At 36.2% G+C, this 17773-nt stretch overlaps 1 protein-coding gene across 22 annotated transcripts in view; it reads left to right on the top strand.

Moving 5' to 3' along the window:
* Nemp2 (nuclear envelope integral membrane protein 2) overlaps positions 1 to 17773 on the top strand; it is a 121056-nt gene that overhangs the window by 84092 nt on the left and 19191 nt on the right. The window contains exon 1 of one of the 22 annotated variants that reach the window (XM_005324404.5): positions 14106 to 14325. The exons of 20 other annotated variants lie outside the window; for them this stretch is intronic. In XM_005324404.5, coding sequence (XP_005324461.3) covers positions 14235 to 14325 — 91 coding nt within the window. In that variant the 5' untranslated portion in view covers positions 14106 to 14234. Of the gene's footprint in view, positions 1 to 14105; positions 14326 to 17773 lie in introns of those variants that run through there. One more of the 22 variants, XM_078017754.1, reaches the window with a different exon arrangement.

Below are 17773 nucleotides of genomic sequence, written 5' to 3'. Positions count from 1 at the left end.
GCTTCACAGAGCATTAAGGAGTAGACATATGAGAAGCACTGCCACCATCACCAGAAATGTTCTGACACCCTCCTCCTACATCCACTGTGCATGGGAGTCCTTGTGTCCCCAAAACATGCAGGCATCATGGGGGCCACACAGAGCCACAGGCCCCATGGAAATTTGGCAGCTCCATGCTTTACTAGCTGTTATCGCAAGACAAATCAGACCACAGGAGCCAGCATCAGGAAACCTAGGTTCAGATGATACTTCTGTCCCTTAGTCTTTAAGGTACTTCACTACACCCTGAGAGTGATCCTCCCACAGAGCCTGTCACTCCATGGGACTTCAGGGAGTGTGGAGCTACGTAGGCAGGTTTATACTTCCTCCACACCTCACAGAGATATCACCAAAGCTAAGCATACTGTGGTAAATCCTTACAGATAAAGACAATAAGACTGTCTCTTGTAGATACAGTAAACCTTAGTCACTTATGTCCTCCAGGCTCAACTTCTTATTCTGAATAATGAGACTCATAATAACAATAATCCCAAGAGGGTTATTTTGAGGATTAAGTGAGCTAATGTATGTGAAAACACTGTGTAAATAGACCTCCTCTTATATGAACAATAATATTACTTTTGTAATATTTACATTATAAACAGCTTTATACAAAGTTTTCTTTTTTAAAAAATAAAAAGCTGGTTTCTGTTAGTGCCTGGAACATCTAATATCTTTAAACTAGTTATAGGACACACAAATATTATCTCTTTAATCATACCAGAACTAAGCTGAAAAGAATACACTGTCATACAGTTTTTAGAAGATTTTGTAACATTGAGAATGTGTTCCCTGAGGCTGGATGGAGTTATATAAAACTATCAACACCTAAGAAGTTAATAGCAACTTGCCATTTCCAATTCTTATAACAATGGAGATTCTATTTCAAGAACATTTCAGATTTATTTAGTGGGTTCTAGGAAGATGATGGTGGCAGCATCATCTTTAATATTTTAAAATCCAAATCTTGCCATAAAAACACAAAGTAAATACATAGCAAAACCAAAGCCCATAGACAACATTTGCAATGACACTAGGAACAAGGCATCTACACAAACTTCAAAATATATGGGAGTATGAAAAATAAAACAAAAGCAAAAACAAACAACCAGCCCTGAATTGTACCCATATCTGTATCTAAGCAGGAGAAAGCAAAGAGAAAGAAGCAAGCTTAACAGACTTGAGCAAGGGAGAAGCCCCAAATAGCAATGGCTAATCACTGCAAAGCATGTGGGTAGGTTCTGCCCGAGTCATAGGTCTTGAGTACAAGGGGCCTGTTGTGAAGACCAAAAGTTCCTAGCATATGCAGAGTCCTGAGTTCAATTTCAATCTCCAGCACTGGGGGAAGGGGTTTGGCAGGGGGGTGTGTAGGGAGAAGGTAGGGGGAGAGAATAGAACCCTTAAAGTCTCATAAAGCAACCTGACCTTTCTGAACATAAAAACAACAGAAGAGGGAGTTTGTGAAGTCAGAATGTTATGCCAGATTCGTGGGACCCCAATACACCTCCAGGAGCTGAATCTGATGCAAGCACACAAGAGTCTTTATTGCAAGCTCGAACCTGGACTCACAACCGTTCCCGATGCAGCGGTCCCAGGGAATGAGTCCCCGTCCTTTGTTCACTGAGATTTTATAGGTTTTGGGGGGATACTATTTGCGTCACAACATCACACAACAAATCATTCCATACCACGGGAAAATCAAACAACAACTCTTAAGATGGATTAGCACATTCACTGCGGAGAACAAGTTGGGTAGGGGTGATTGGTTAGTACAATAGGGGGATTCGTTTGAACTGATTGGTTTAGGCCACGAGGGATGTACGTGCTAAACTACATGGTTTCCCAACAAGTTATCAACAACCATAAACTACTTGGGGGTCATCTGGCATTCCAGGTATTTTCCCTGTGTCATGCTGATTGGAGGTTGCTAGGGGGGTTGCTATGGATCTTCACCTAGCCTAACTGAGTCAGGGATACCTGGTGCCACAGACCTCTCCTGTTATTTCCAGACAAACAACTCAGCAGGATGGGTATGTACCTAGGAGTGCTCTGTGGGTTTTTCCAAGGACAAGAGTCATGCCCCCTTCCTTGGACAGGCTTTGCTCTGAGGTAGAGGCTGGTTTCTCAAAAATGGAGTCACATTAGTTTCTCAAGAAGAGCTATCCCAAAACACATGTTTTGGAACTTAAAAGTTTCAAAACTAAATAAAAATTCAGGAAAATAATTTTCACATAAAAATGAGAAACAGAAAAACATTGAGACCAACTCTCTTACAAAGTCATTTCTAAGAGAAAAAACAAGGCACTAAAACATCCCTACACTAGAAAGACGTGATCACAAAAATAAAACCATAACTCTTTACTTCAAAAGAACCTAAAATACATTAGGAAAATGATACATGATATGAAAATAATAATCTAAATTTTAAAAACTCAGAAATAAGGTTATAGAACTTGTAAGTAATTAGAGATAAAAGAAAAATCATTTCGGAAAATATGAAATATAAAAATATGCTGGAAGGAACAGAAAAGTAAACAAAATAAGACAGATTACCCCATAAGAGAAATAGAAGATAAAATGGAGGAAATTTTTCAATAAAAGATAAAGACAAAAATTTGAGAGAAAGTGAATATATCGAAGACAAAGAGATTCAGCCACAAAAAAACTGGAATCCCTGAAGAAGAAAAACAAAGAGACAAAAAGATACCAAAATATATTAAATTTTTTCCTTAAATTAAAAAAAAATGAAACTACATGTTGAAAAAACATACTGTGTAGCTGAGAATACTACAGAACAACCAAAATTAAGATATATTTCCAGTAAAAATGAATAAACGTTAAGGAAAAAGCAAGTATTTCATTGGATATCAAGTCAAACTGAGCAAGCAATTTGTAAGGGTAAGAAAATTCAATTATCATCAGATTTCTTTTACAACAATGTTTTAGGCCAGAAGAAAATGTAGTAACAGATTTAAGAGACTCAAGGAATAAAATATAAACCAACTTTAAAAGGTTAATACAAAAGGCACATAACAATAGTTGTGAATATGCAAGAACTCAGAGAATATTGTTGTTATTAGTCCTTCCTGAAGAATTGACTAGTGAATGAATTTCAAATAATTAGAATGATCAGATATCAAATATAAAAACTGTTGGTATATATTAAAGATAGGTTGTATTAGTCAGCTTTTCATTACTGTGACAAAATACTTGAGAAAAACAACAGAGGAATGATTTATTTTGGCTCATAGTTTCAAAAGTTTTAGTCCACAGTCAGCTGTCTCCATTGCTATGGGCCTTTGCTGAGGTAGAGCATTATGATACAGAGGATGTGGAAGAGCAGACCTACTTATCTCATGGCAGCCAGGAAGTAGGGAGGTATAAATAGAGATCCTCCAAGTAGGCCCACCTCCTACAGTTCCAGTCACCTCCCAATAATGCCATCAAATCATGAATCTATCATTTGGATTAGTCATTGATGAGGTCAGATCCCTCATGATCCAATTACCTTCTGATAGCCCCAACTCTGAACACTGCTGCATTGGGGATCAAGCCCTTCAAAACATGATCCTCTGAGGAACATTCCAGGTTAAAACCACAACACAGTGTCATTGTGTCATTCAGAACTAATACGGAATGACAGTTAAAAGAGCATAATACCTAAAGGCAATGTTCTCACATAATTGTATAGCTATAAAAAAAATGAGGTGAGAGAGGTAAGAACATATGAAAAATATTTCAAGGTGTTCTTTGTAATTATGTTGTTGGTGATATTATGTGTATTATTATTCTAAACCTGTTTTGTACATAATGTGGAATAAAGTAAATGAGCAATTATGGGATATTCCATTTACTATGGTTTGAATGTTTTTGTTTCTTTAAAATTCATATGTTGAATTCTTAACCCCTCAGGTGATGCTGTTGGGAGGCAGAGCCTTTGGAGGGGGCGGTGATTAGGTCTTGAGAGTTCTACCCTCATGGGATTAGTGCCCAATGGAGCTCACTCATTTCTCCCACCATGTGGGGACACAGTGAGAAGGAGCCATCTGTGAACCAGTAAGTGGACCTCAGTCAAAACTGAATCTACTAACACCTTGATCTTGGACTTTCCACCCTCCAGAATTATGAGAAAAAGCTTTCTGTTATTTATAAACTACTCAGTTTGTGGTATTTGGTATTTTATTATAGCAGTCTGAATGAACTAAAATACTGTAATCTCCTATATCTTTTGTAATTAGGAATCTAAATAAGGAGGCAAAGAGATTCAGAGGTAGTATAAAAAAGCAAAAGAAAACAAAACCATAATCCTGAATTTTAATTTTAATATTGTGATTAGGAATTTTTCCTGTAAAATTATATGTATACTTATCAATTGATAGATTTCCCAACTCTGCTACTAAAAGTTCCAGAAACATTAACCAATTTAGTAGCACTAAGCAATAGTACCCAGATTGTGGTCTTGAAGTTTTATTTCCCACTAACATAAATCAAGACATTTGGAAACATGACCAATTCCATGTCTGGGTCAGGAGGCATACAATAAGCCTAGAATGTCAGATATTTAGAAAGTTAGTAAAAATTACTAAACCATGCCAAAAGGACTCAGAGGCCAACTTGAAGAAAACCCTACTGGCCAAAGAAAACAGTTTGAACTAAAAAAAAAAAAAAAAAAAAAGTAATAAGTTGAAACCTTACTAAGTATGTCAAAATCCATGAGTTCATGATTATTCTTTTTTTTTTTTTTTGGTAGTACTGGGAATTGAACCCAGGTACACTCTACCTCTGAGCTATATTCCTAGTCCTTTTTATTTATTTTCTTTTAATTTTGAGACAGAGTCTCACTAAGTTGTCCAGGCTGGTCTCAAACTTGTCAATCTCCTGCCTCAACCTCCTGAGTAGCAGGGATTATACACATGTGCCACCACACTTGGCTCACAATAATATTTCTGAAAATATAGAGTATTGTTTAGCTTCAGGGGATAAGGAACCAATTCATTATCTTGAGAACCGGTGAATAAGGGAAATGAACTTAGCAGTATCTTGCCTTTTCTATTTGAACTGTATCACTAGATGACTGAATGGTGGATGGGGAGATATGCCTTCTTATAAAAATACTCCAACTAATAAGTGAAAAAGAAATAGTAGAATTTTATTATTGCCATCTTGCAACCTTTAATGAATTAAAGGATCTAGACATCAACAATCACAAAAACAGCCAGATGTGATATGCATCCTGAGGAAAGAACACATCCAACCTATAGTTTCATCCAAAGGGATAAAACCAGTTGTGATAAAGGAGAGGTATGGCATTAGGACTAGGCACATGGAGGGTTTCTGGAGCAGCTAGAAAATTCTGTTTCTTGATTTAAGTGCTAAGAGAATGTTTGCTGTGTAATAAGTTATTAGAGTATACATTTATTTTGTACAGCTTTCCAAATATACTTATTCATAGTAGATGTAAAGATTAAAAGGAATAAAAATCTATTAAACATAAATGATAGCTGTCACAACAAAGGGAGAATTTCAACAAGATTCTCTCATGTCTATCACTCAAGATTGAAAGTACTGAAAAGTAAGTACCGATAATATTTCCAGTATCTACAAAAAGTACTAGAGAAGAAACTAAGAAAAGGTAATAAAGAACCAGGTGAAATAGTGAAATGGAAGGAAGAAAGAATAGCCTTTAAATCCTAACACAAATCCAAGGAATCTTCAGTGCATTTGGTAAGCTATTTGCTCTAAAATGTGCTTATATTTTATCCAGAGGAATAAAGTTTTATAAAACTCCCATTACTTGGAAGGTCTGGTCCTTTTGAAACTCAGGGCATAAAAATGTCCCTTCTAGAGATGTAGTGGCAGGATGTTTACCTGCCATGCAGCCCAGGGTTCAATCCCAGCCCTTAAAAAAAAAAAAAAAAAGTGTCCAACTTTAGGGCTGGGGCATAGCTCTGTGGGAGAGTAGTAGCATATGTGCTCAACATGTGGAGGGCCCTAAGTTCAATCAGCAGCAGCAACAACAACAACAAATTTCCTTGGCCTATTCTAACCTCATTTATTGCCAAGGAAAGATAAGAACCAAATATTTAGATGGCTTGTTTAAGTGTCATTGTTGGGTAAATTATCTCTAAGTGTGTGGGGGGAAAGGAGTGCCACCAGAATCCTAATGCCAAGCTCTATGAACATGCATTTCCTGCCCCATGATTAAGAGGAACAGATTCTAACCTGCAAAACGTATGCTCTGAAAAGGATTCTGCTTCCTCCCTCTTTTCTGCTTTTTGAGCTTATCCTGCCCATCACTCCAAGTGGCAAGTGACCTAGTTAGCTGAACTCCTCACATCAGACCATCCAGATTAGTCACTGTTCATTCTACTCCACCCCTCCTTTTTCTCTTTCAGCAAATCCTATTCCCTTTCCTTTTCTTTCGTTATTACCCACTCTCCTTTGTCTAATTTTTCTTCTCTTTCATTGTAAGAGTAGAAAATATTTGCTACTTAGGAAATGGAATGATTCAAAATAAAGATGTTCTGCCAATCTACTAAAGAAGATCCATAGAAGAAAAATACATAAATGGTGCAGAGACAATTCCCTTCTTGAGTCAATGTGTAAATTTCAAAATTGAAAACACATTTATCAGAGTTTAGAATAATGAATAAAACTCATTTGTTAAATCACCATCAAATTTCAGATTACTATTTTCACATATTTATGAAGTCTTTTGGGATCTGTCAAAAATATCACCATAGTGATTTCCCCCTCCCCCATCTATTGCTATTCCAGTTTTTGTTTTTTTATGAAAGCTCTTCCCACCATATGCCAGATAACTCACTCCATCACTGAGTAAAGGTACTGATGGGCTAATAACCTGCCAGTGGGACCAGCAAAGTAGTCTGCTGGGATGATGAAGGCGAGAATTTCCAAGAAAGGCTTCACTTTTATATGCAAGATATGGAAGCAGAGGTAGACCCCCACATTTGGTCACAGTTGTATGAGGACCCAGTGTCAGTCCCATGACACACTTTTTAAATTACAAACAGAAAACCTGAAGGACAAAGTTCAACAAACTGAGAATAATGAAATAGAAAACTAAAAAGAGCCAGAGTTCATGGTGACATGCTTAAATTACTAGATCAATTTCTTTTGGGACTTAACCTCCATGTGACTAATAAATGTTTCATTGCTTAAGATATTTTTAGTTGTACGTTCTGTGACTTGTAACTGGAAACATCCTAACAATACATATCCTAGTAATACAGGTAGAATTATTGACTGTTGATAGGTCATAGTAGGAGATGAAAAGTAACTGAAATGTACTAAATAATAATTATTATTCTTTTCACCTAATTTTAGTGTGGGCAAAAATATATCTAATTTCAAGTAGACAGATATACTTAATAGGCAAAATGTGATTAATCACATTAGCAAAAATTAGAAATATATTAAGAGAATTATTTATACATTTCACTTCCCATGACCTGTTTTGAGACATGACTAATCTAGAAATTATGATTTTGTTATAGAAACAGTTCAACAGATAGACTCTCTTGTGTCAGTTTTCTTCATAAAAAAAAATATTTGGTACATCCAGGTTATAAATTTCTTCCCAAAGGCTTCTTACATTTTCTTGGACATTGCACTCCTATGATCAATACTAACATCCTAGAAATATAAGGAGAGAAAATCCATACAACAACTCTAAGATATGCTTGGATCTAGCCAGATATAGAATACAAAGTGACGTAAAACTGGAAATAAAGGCTAAACTTAAAAAAAAAGAAAGGAAAAGGAAGAGAGAGGGAACATATAAGAAAATGTGAAACTTGTATTTATCTGCATTTACCAAGCTCCCCCCATCCCTTTTAAAAAAATCTGAGTTATTTTCAAAACCATGTGAGTGAAAGTAGATTGAAGAATTTTCTGGATAGAATGTGACCATTAGGGATACTCTGACGTGCATGAACAGGAACTGAAAACTAGAAGAAAAAACTCCTATTTTGTAACTAAATTGAAGATCTCCTGAATCATACATAAATATTTTTCATTTTAAATAAACGTCAATAAAGACAGTTAAAGAATGTAAATTAAATGGATATCTGTTATTTTTAGCTTTCTCTGAAAGAAGAAAAAAACTTTACATTATGATTCACCTTCTGTCTATATAAATCTCTTTAACAGAAATTTCCCCAGTGTAAAAAAAAACAAAACAAAAAACAAAACCATAAGCAGCAGCAGCATAGATTATGCAGAATGGCTGATTAAGAAAAATACTTCCTAAGGGTGTGCTGGATGCAAAGAAAATTTGGCAGAAGCTCCATAAGAATTAAATGAGGTGAAAGAGCAGGATTGGATGGTGTCCAGGCAAGGAATAAATGAGGGTTCTAATGCTGGAAAAATGTATTTATAGTGCAATCTTAAACTTACTTCAATTTAACCCTATTTCTTTCTCTAGTTTTTAAATTTTGAAAACTTAACAGATAACTAATGACCAATATTCTGTATCCTAATTCTTTAAGTATATTCATTCAAAGCTGTAACTATTCAACCTTTTGGTTTTTTCAGATTAACAAATTATACCTTTCTATTCTCATTGATACCATATTTTTAGCCACTAGTCACCAGTTACTTGTCACTTGAATTTTTTTCCCCATCACTAAGTAATCAGAAGACTGCCTTATCATAGATATAGATTCTTAGGCCACATATGAGACCCACTGAATAAAAATGTTTAGAAATAGAACTCCTGTCCAAAACAAAATTTGAACTACTGTTTTAAAGAATTCTCCAACTCTCAAATTACAGATGTTACCAATTATTATTATTATTATTATTATTATTTTACCAAGGGCTCTAGCAATTTATTATAGAGGATATATATATATATATATATATACACACACACACATATATATAGATATATGTGAGTGTTATATGTGATTTATACAATATATTACCATACATGTTACATACATTCCATATGTATATATTTTTCAGTACTGGGGATTGAACCCAGGATATTCTACCATGCAGCTACATCTCCAGGCTTTTTTTTTGAAGACAGGGTTTCACTGAGTTCCCCAGGCTAGCCTCAACATTGTGAACCTTGTCTCACGCTCCTGAGTAGCTGGGATTACAGGCACGTACCACCATTCACAACTTTATAGTACTTGTTTCTTAATAAATCATATTTATTTTACTCCTCAATATTATTCATTCATGCTGAAAAATTATTTTAGTTTTAATATGACTTAGTTGTTATTAAAATTAGACAATTACTATATAATAAGTCAATGCTAAAACATTTCCTAAATGAAATATGTTAAGAAAAACATGATTCAACAAGTCAATGTCTATTTTCATTCTTTTATTCTTTCCTTTTATTTAGAAGACTTGGCAGTCTATTATTGGTTGTATTTGTTTGTTTAGGAAGAAATGATAACATACAGCCTCTATAATCTGTATGGCATTAGCCAGTACCATTGCAGTTATAGATTAAATCTTTATGAAAGGACACAAAAATAGTAGAACTTTTCCTATTTTGTTTCAACTCATTTAATTAAATGTTCTATCTAGAAACCAAGTGAAAGCTCCTAAATAATTTCTGACATGAACTGGATTTTTCTTCTGATTCATAATGACTGATTATAACCCTACAGCAGTTATAGAAAATTAATTAGTTATAAAGAACAAGAACTCTAGAAATAAAAATGCAGAGGCTGAAAATTGAATTGTCATCTTTTTATACTGCATGAATATAGTCTGACAAAACTAAAGAAATTAGGTCACTAAAATAATATTTTAAGAGTATCTTTATTATACATGGTTTTCTCATCAATATCTATAATTCATATTACAATATGAATTATATTAACCTGTACATATAATGTTTTATTTCTGATTACAAGTTTGCCCAAACTGCTACATGTTGTCAAGCATGAAACTTGTAAAAGTTCAAAGTTTAGTCCATGGTCCTAATACTTTTGAATTACTTGGGGACTCAATCTCTGGAGAACATATCCTAGGAATCTGTACTTTGCTGAACATTTATTACTGTACACTGCTGCCAGCATTCTGACAAGGATGCCAAGGTCTTCACTAGCTATGAGATGCAGATGCTCCAAGATGCCATATTTCATCCTTTCTTGGAATTTATTAGAGTCAACAGTTAGAATCCATAAGCACAAGTAAGCAACTGCTTTAAAGAAGGGATGAATTCTATCCTTTTAAAACCATCTCTTTGGTGTAGAAATGTATGAGCTAGTGACAGTATCCACTCACAATTGTTTTACATCATCCTGGAAAATTTAGTGATTATTCCAGCAATTACCATATTGAATCACTGATGGACAAATTTTTATGTTTTCTAATGGAGATAAGAAAGCCTGTAATAATACCCCAGAAGACTCTGAACAGAAGATTCTGCAGGTGCCCTGTTTATGTAGATTTTTTAAAATTTAGTTTTAATCACTATAGTTTATCACCTAGAAAAAGGTACATGAATTTCAGTATAGCTTAAAAACAATAAACAGCAAGAATGAATTTTTTATGGGAAGGAAGCAACTATACATGATGGTGTCAATGGACCCCAGAGCCTCCCTAAAGCTGACTACATTTTCGATTCTTTCTTCCTGTATTTCTCCTCCTCCTCAGTGTCTTTTTTATGTCATTGCCATTGTCAACACAAAGCTTAGACATATTGCACACCTATTAACACCTCTGATATTCTGGCCTAAGCACTCTGTAACTCTTTATATAGCTGAAATTTGACTTCAAAATCTTTATTAAAGATTAAGTATAGTGTTTTTCTAAACTGTGTGCATAGGATGTTCAGAGATTTTATTTGGGAAAAATAATTATTATGGCTTAAACGTTGATGGAGTACAAACAAAAGCCAAATGTTTCACCTATAATTTCTCAATACCCAAGAAAGATTATTAGTGGAAATGATACAGAATTAGAAGGGTAAAACAAGCCAATCCTTGGTTTTAAACACTGGGTTGGGAAAGTTATACTAGTTTTGTATTAGCTAGCTATTGCTGCATAACGAATTAAGTCTTAGGTAAAAATGATAAACATATTTTCTCACACTTTTTGAGGGTTAGGAATCTAGGAGCAGATAAAATAGGTTGTTTTGTCTTAGGGTCTCTTACAAGGATGCAACCCATGTGTCAGCCAGGGCTGAAATCATCTCAAGGCTCTTATTGGGGAAAACCCACTTGCACATTTAGGTTTTGCCACCGGGATGCCCCTCCCAGCATGTTAGCAGGCTTTCCTCAGTGCAAGAAATTGTGTGTGTGTGTGTGTGTGTGTGTGTGTGTGAGAGAGAGAGAGAGAGAGAGAGAGAGAGAGAGAGAGAGAGAGAGAGAGAGAGCGCGTATATTGAAGTTGGAAGCCACAATCTTTTATAATCTAATCTTGGAAGTGACATTTAATCATTTCTTCCACATACTATTCATTAGGAGTGAGTCAATATTTCCAGCCTACACTTAAGGGGAGGGACTTATATAAGGGCACGATAACCAAGAGGTGGAGAGGATCACTGAAAGCCATCTTAGAGGCTGCCTTATAATGTTTCTTTACTGTAGGAATTTTAAAATACAGTCATGTGTCACTTAATTGGGACATGTTCTGAGAAATGTATCATTTGGTAATTTTGTCATTGTGTGAGCATCTTAAGAGTGTATTTATACAAATATAGATGGTAGAGCCTACTACACATCTAGGCTATATCTATATACCTTTGTTTATGCAGTTTATCATTGACTAAAACATCACTCTGCATCATATGACTGTATTTAATATGTAGTTTACCATTGTAAACATCTATGGGGCATAGTGCAGTAAGTTATACTTTTCAAACTCTAACTTAAAGTCCTTCCATCTGTTTTTATGCTGCCAATTTATATATCCACCTAGGATTTTAAGGACTTGCTGACCAAGTTATGATTGATCCTTGGACCAGACGTTTATTAGAAACACAGACTCTCAGGTCCCACCTTGATCCACTGATTTATAAATAATATTCCTTATCTTGGCATCAGCATCTACCTTTAGATATTAATATAATAATTAATCTTTCTTTTAATTGGTATTCATATGGCATATCTTTCCCCAATCCTTTCTTTTTAACTTGTCTAAATCCTTATATTTCAGGGTTTCTTGTAGACCTTTTTTTTTTTTTTTTTGGTAGATTGCATAAATACACTTAGTTGACAACGTCTGCCTTTTAATTGGGGTATTGAGGCCGTTTACATTTGATGTGATTATAAATATAGTAGAATTTAAATTTACCATCTTTTTAATTGTTTTCTATTTGTCAATTTATTCTCTAACCTTCACCCCCTGTATTCTTGCTTCCTTTTAGGTCATTTTATTATTCCATTTTATCTTCACTATTAATTGATGAATTACATTGCTTTTTAAGATAGTGTAGTGTTTGGTCTAGGTTTTTATAAAATATTTAAAACACAATTTATTTAATAGTATTATAGAAAATAAAGACTACTTCCATGCTTTTCATCACTTTGACCAAAATACCTAATAAGAACAAATAAGAAGAAAAAGTGTGTTTTGGCTTATGGTTTCAAAGCATTCAGTTCATGGTTGGCTGGCTCCATTCCTTTGGGGCACAGGTGAGGAAGAACATCATGGCAGAAGAGCATGGCAGAGGAAACTGCTCAGCTCATGGCAACTGGAAGCAGAGAGAGCTGGTCTAAGGTTTACAATATAAATCTTTTACTTATTATAATATAGTTTCATGTACTATAAAATTATTTCATGTATAAGAACCTTACTATATATAGTACATACATTTCTCTTTCATCCTTTGAAGTATTGTTGTCATACATTTTAATCCTAAAGATATAAATCTCAACACATTGCAACTACTTTTGCTTTAGATAGTTGTCTTTGAAAATGATTAAAATAATTTCAAAGTTTTATTTCTTTTCATTTTTGTCATTTCTAGAGCTATTTATTTCTGTTTATAAATCCAAATTTCCATCTGCCATCATATTCCTTCTGTGGAAATGACTTCTTTTAACATTTCTTGTATTGAATGTCTTCTGGGCATGGGAGAAAAGCAACATTTATCTTTTTTGTTGTTTGTTTTTTAAAAAGATATTGTAGCTGGGTACAGAATTCTGGATCAATGGTATTTTAATCACTTTGCATAGTGCCATACAAAATTAAGCCAAATCAGAATGAATGTGGTTAGGTCAAAGCGCTGTCTTGCATGAGCCAAGTGCATACCTTACTAGGGAACTTTAGGATTTAAGAACTGGATATGGTCTCTGGTGTTTATCTGGAGGCAGATCCTAAGGGCCAGACACTGAGAATTCAAGTAATGATGGCTTAAAAAAAAAAAAAAAATCATCCCTGGAAGAGTCCTTTACAAGAAAATTTCTGAACTTTTTGAACGTCATATATAGTATACACATGGTGCCAAGGAAACGTTTAAGGGCAGTTGGCTTAACCTTCCTTTAGGCCAGGGAAGCCTAATCTACCCTATTCAGACCTTTAGAAAAAATGAAGCTTTAAGTGTTTTTAAGAAGATGATTTCTGACACACTGGGTTCTCTAAGGAATCTCAGCAGTAGGCCAGAATTAAAGAGAAAATGACTTCTTGTTCTACTTGTGTGGGATATTAAATTACATTAGTGGGTTTCTAGGGCCTTGAAGGTCTGTTCTTAAAGACCAATCACAATTTATATATATATATATATATATATATATATATATATATATATATATATATACTTTTTTTTAACACGTTGAAAGGTAAAACAAAATAAATTGGCTTTTATTTATAAAAAGAGGATTGCTAGGGCCTTCTCTTTTCTGGGTTGTCACGCATGAGCTCTTGGAGACCTGGGCCCCCAAATTCCACAGTTCATGGATCAGTCATGTCCTAGGAAACACTCACGGACAACCGGCTCCCTTTTTGCAGCCTGCTTCCGGGTACTAGACGCCGAGGCGACACCGCCTGGGGCGAAGGGAGAGGTGGCTGGCTTCGCGAGAACCCGAGGAGGCGGGGCTCTGCCGCCGCCCCTTGCCGACTTCCCGCCCCCTCTCCGGCCCCGCCCCCTTTCCGGCCCCCTCCTTGGCCCCTTCGGGCTCCTAAGGGGCGCGCGCCGTCTCCACCGCCTTGGGCGGAACCGGCCCCCAAGGGCTAGGGCCGCGCGGAGCCGGGGCCGCGGCGGGATGCGGCCGCCGTCGGGGCGATGGTGGCTGCTGCTGTGGCTGCCGCCCCTAGCCACGCTGCCTGCGGGCGCCGAGGACGCGGCGTTGTCAGGTAACCGCGGGCACACGAGGCGGGCGCACGCTTCCGGCTCAAGGGCGCGCTCTCGCCTGGCCGGGTGGACGCTCCTCCCTCGGCCTCCGGGTCACTCCCGGGCGCGGCCTACACTAGGGCGGGGCTGCCTTCCCGCCGTATTGGGTTCCCCTGCCCTCTCTGCTGCCATTTGGACATTTTGTGATTTGAGGAATAGAAGCAGCCGCGCGGTTCAAAGCCTGGCTCAGGTCTTCATTTTACAGAAGCAACGAAACTCAGAGATGTTTTGTCCAGGGTCACACAGCTACTCACTGGCACTGCTGGCCCTAGACTCCTTATTTTCAATACGGGGCTTTTTGTACAGTACTTCAATTTATGTCTAAAATCTTGTTATAGTTATAGCCATTTCTTTAACACTCAAAAGACTAGAGAAGCAAAGAGCTTCAGCTTTAGAATGGGGCCGAAATCCCCCTGCCCTGACTGTTGTGACCCTGGATCACGGACGATGACAGCCCATGGTAGTGTTTAATGTATGCCTGGCGAATGGGAGAAAGAACTGACAGCAGCACGCAGTGTTGTTACAGTGCTCTGAGGATCCTGGCACAGAAGTTAGAAACTCGAATTCTGTCTCTATAACTAGTAATTTGCCCTGAGCTCAATGTTTGTTTCATTTAACATCCTTGAAAAGATTTCCTGGATGTACTGTCCACCAACTTCCCCTCATTGCGTTGGGGCCATTCCTGATTGCAAGGGAGGCTGCCAAGTATGTTCTCTTAGCTGAACTCCAACCACTCAAGATCAGGGTTATTTATGTATTTATTAGCATCTTTCACAGCTGTCTAACGGTAGGTAGGTATCTTTCAGTGAGTTACACCTTGGGGAACTATATATACCAGTTCTCTTTGTGCTAGATAGTGTTAAAAGTGCTTAAACTGCATTGTCTACCATATTTAATACCCATAGAAGTCCCCTTGGGTAGTTGCCATTTATATACCCATTTTACAGATTAGGAAATGAAAAAAAATAAAACTTCTGTCTAAGGAGGAGAGTTTCTTGTTATGGCAGCAGCTAGAAAATTAGAAGTAGCTCTAGACCAACACCCAGAACCTTGAGCTCTAATTGAGTTATTACATTTCATGCAACAATTGTGGTGTGTTGTCTTGATCCAGGCACATGGTCTTTATACAGTTTTCTCAACAGTAAAATGAAGTTGTTTTATTGCTGGAGAGTTTCAGTATTTTCTTCACTTTTATTTGCCTCAATGAAACCAATGTTTTTGAAGTTCTTGTGTTGTCATACTTGGTGGTAAGGGTTCTTAATTTTACTAATCAAAGACATACATAAAGGGTTACCAAGGCTTCTATTCTACCTTCAACTTTCAGGATGCCCACTGAGTTGGTTAAATTTTAATCTGCAACTAAGAAAATTGGCTACTTCTGTTGCTATCTAGTGAGGCTTGTCTTTGCAAATAGGCTTTCAATGTGAATAAAGAAGCATCCACTGTCCTGTGCTGCATTAGACTAAGTCTAAGAATCACTGCTGCTCCAGGGGCTGTAGCTCAGTGATTGAGCACTTGCCTCACATGTAGGAGGCGCACTGGGTTGATCCTCAGCACCACATAAAAAAATAAATAAATAAAGGTATTATGTCCATCTACAACTTAAAAAAAAAACAACCTTGCTTTTCTAAAAGACTTTGGTTTTATGAGGAACATCAAGACGAAATAGTTGGTATAGTAAACACCCTTGTTCATGGGGGATATGGTCCAAAACCCTAGTGGATAACTAAAACTCGAAACAGTACTGAACCCTATGTACTGTGTTTTTTTTTCTATATATACATACCTATGATAAGGTTTAAGTTATACAATTAGGCACAGAAAGAGAATAACAATAGTAACTAATAAAATAGATTATTATAGCAATATACTGTAATAAAAGTTATCTGAACTTATGAATTGTTTACTTCTGGAATTTTCCATTTATACCATTTCATAATTTCAGATCACAGTTGACTACAGGTAACTGACGCCTCAATAAGTGAAACTGCAGATAAGGGAGGACTACTGTACTTTCTTCTGTAAAGTAGGGCCTATCTATAACACAAGAAGCTTGTATTCGATGATACTTAAGATTCCTTCCTATTGTAAAATTCTGTCTGCACACACACACCCATCTATGAAATGGAGAACATTTGGACTAAAACCAGCTTTCTGTCACCCCATTTGGAAGAAAGAGGCAGTTGGCACAGGAAGCATAGGTAGGTAGTTGTCTGGCTGAGAAGGAAAAAAACTTCAAGCTAACAGTCATCCGTAATTTATAACCAGTGGGTGAGGTCACAAGAAACCATGTGTTTCCTGAAATGAAGTTCAGGTCATAGAAATGGCTCCCCAGGCCTAGATTATACCAGTAAGTCTCTTCATAGTCACAGCTTCCACATTCATCCATGCAAAGGAAAATCTGTACCTGGCAGTTAAAACCAAACCTGAATGTACGTTATCATCAACTCTTATTTTCAGTTTCATGTTTGAAAAACAAACTGGGTTAATAGAATAGAGAAGTTACCTTTTCAACTAACACCTTTGAAAATGTGAATTTTAAAAAATTAAAATTAAAAATTTAAAAAATTTAAAAATAAAAAGCTAAGCAAAAAATCCCCAGCTCCATCTGTAACTGTTTGCATTTGAACTTTTTTTTTTTATAGTAAATGCACACTTTTTTTAAAAAAACATTGAGGATCAAACCCAGTGCCTCTGGGTTTGCTAGGCAAGCATTCTACCAACTGAGCTACACCCTAGCTCACATTTGAACTTTTTACTTTTTGTTTTTTCTGCTCTTCTCCCTCTCCTTCTTTGCTAGCACCCCCCCCCCTCAATAATTTCAGGTAAAATGGAGAAAATGGCAGCATAATGTGACAAGTACATTTATATATATTATTATTCTGCTGTAATTGCATTTGAGGATAGTTTTTTTTTTTCCATATGAGAACCATGGAAGGTTAAGTTAGGAGAAACATTGGTGAAATATTTTTTATATGGGAGGCGGTTTAAGATCCACTAAGATTTGAGAAGTGTTTGTGTTTTTTATTCTTAGAATATTCTGTAAGTAGGCTTAAGTACACTTTGTTTTTTTCTCAAGATTCAAATGAATATTTTTACCATTATGTATGGACAAACTCTTTAACTTAAATATATATGTAGTTGTTTAGAAAAACTAATAAAGGACAAAAGTATTAAGGAGTAATTTGAAATTTAACTTGTTACAATGGGGGATATTGGGACTGTGGCTGTGGCTCAGAGATAGAATATAGAATGCTCACCTTGCACATGTGATGCACTGGGTTTAATCCTCAGCACCACATAAAAATAAATAAATAAAAGAAAGATATTGTGTCCAACTACAACTAAAAAAATATTTTAAAAAATGGGGTATATGTAGCTGTCCCTTTTTAATATCAGATATGTATAATA

This window comes from Ictidomys tridecemlineatus, chromosome 7 (assembly GCF_052094955.1).
Source record: "Ictidomys tridecemlineatus isolate mIctTri1 chromosome 7, mIctTri1.hap1, whole genome shotgun sequence".
Lineage (NCBI taxonomy): Eukaryota > Metazoa > Chordata > Mammalia > Rodentia > Sciuridae > Ictidomys > Ictidomys tridecemlineatus.
Note: the sequence above shows the minus strand (reverse complement) of the source record. Positions and strands in the feature narration are given on the sequence as shown.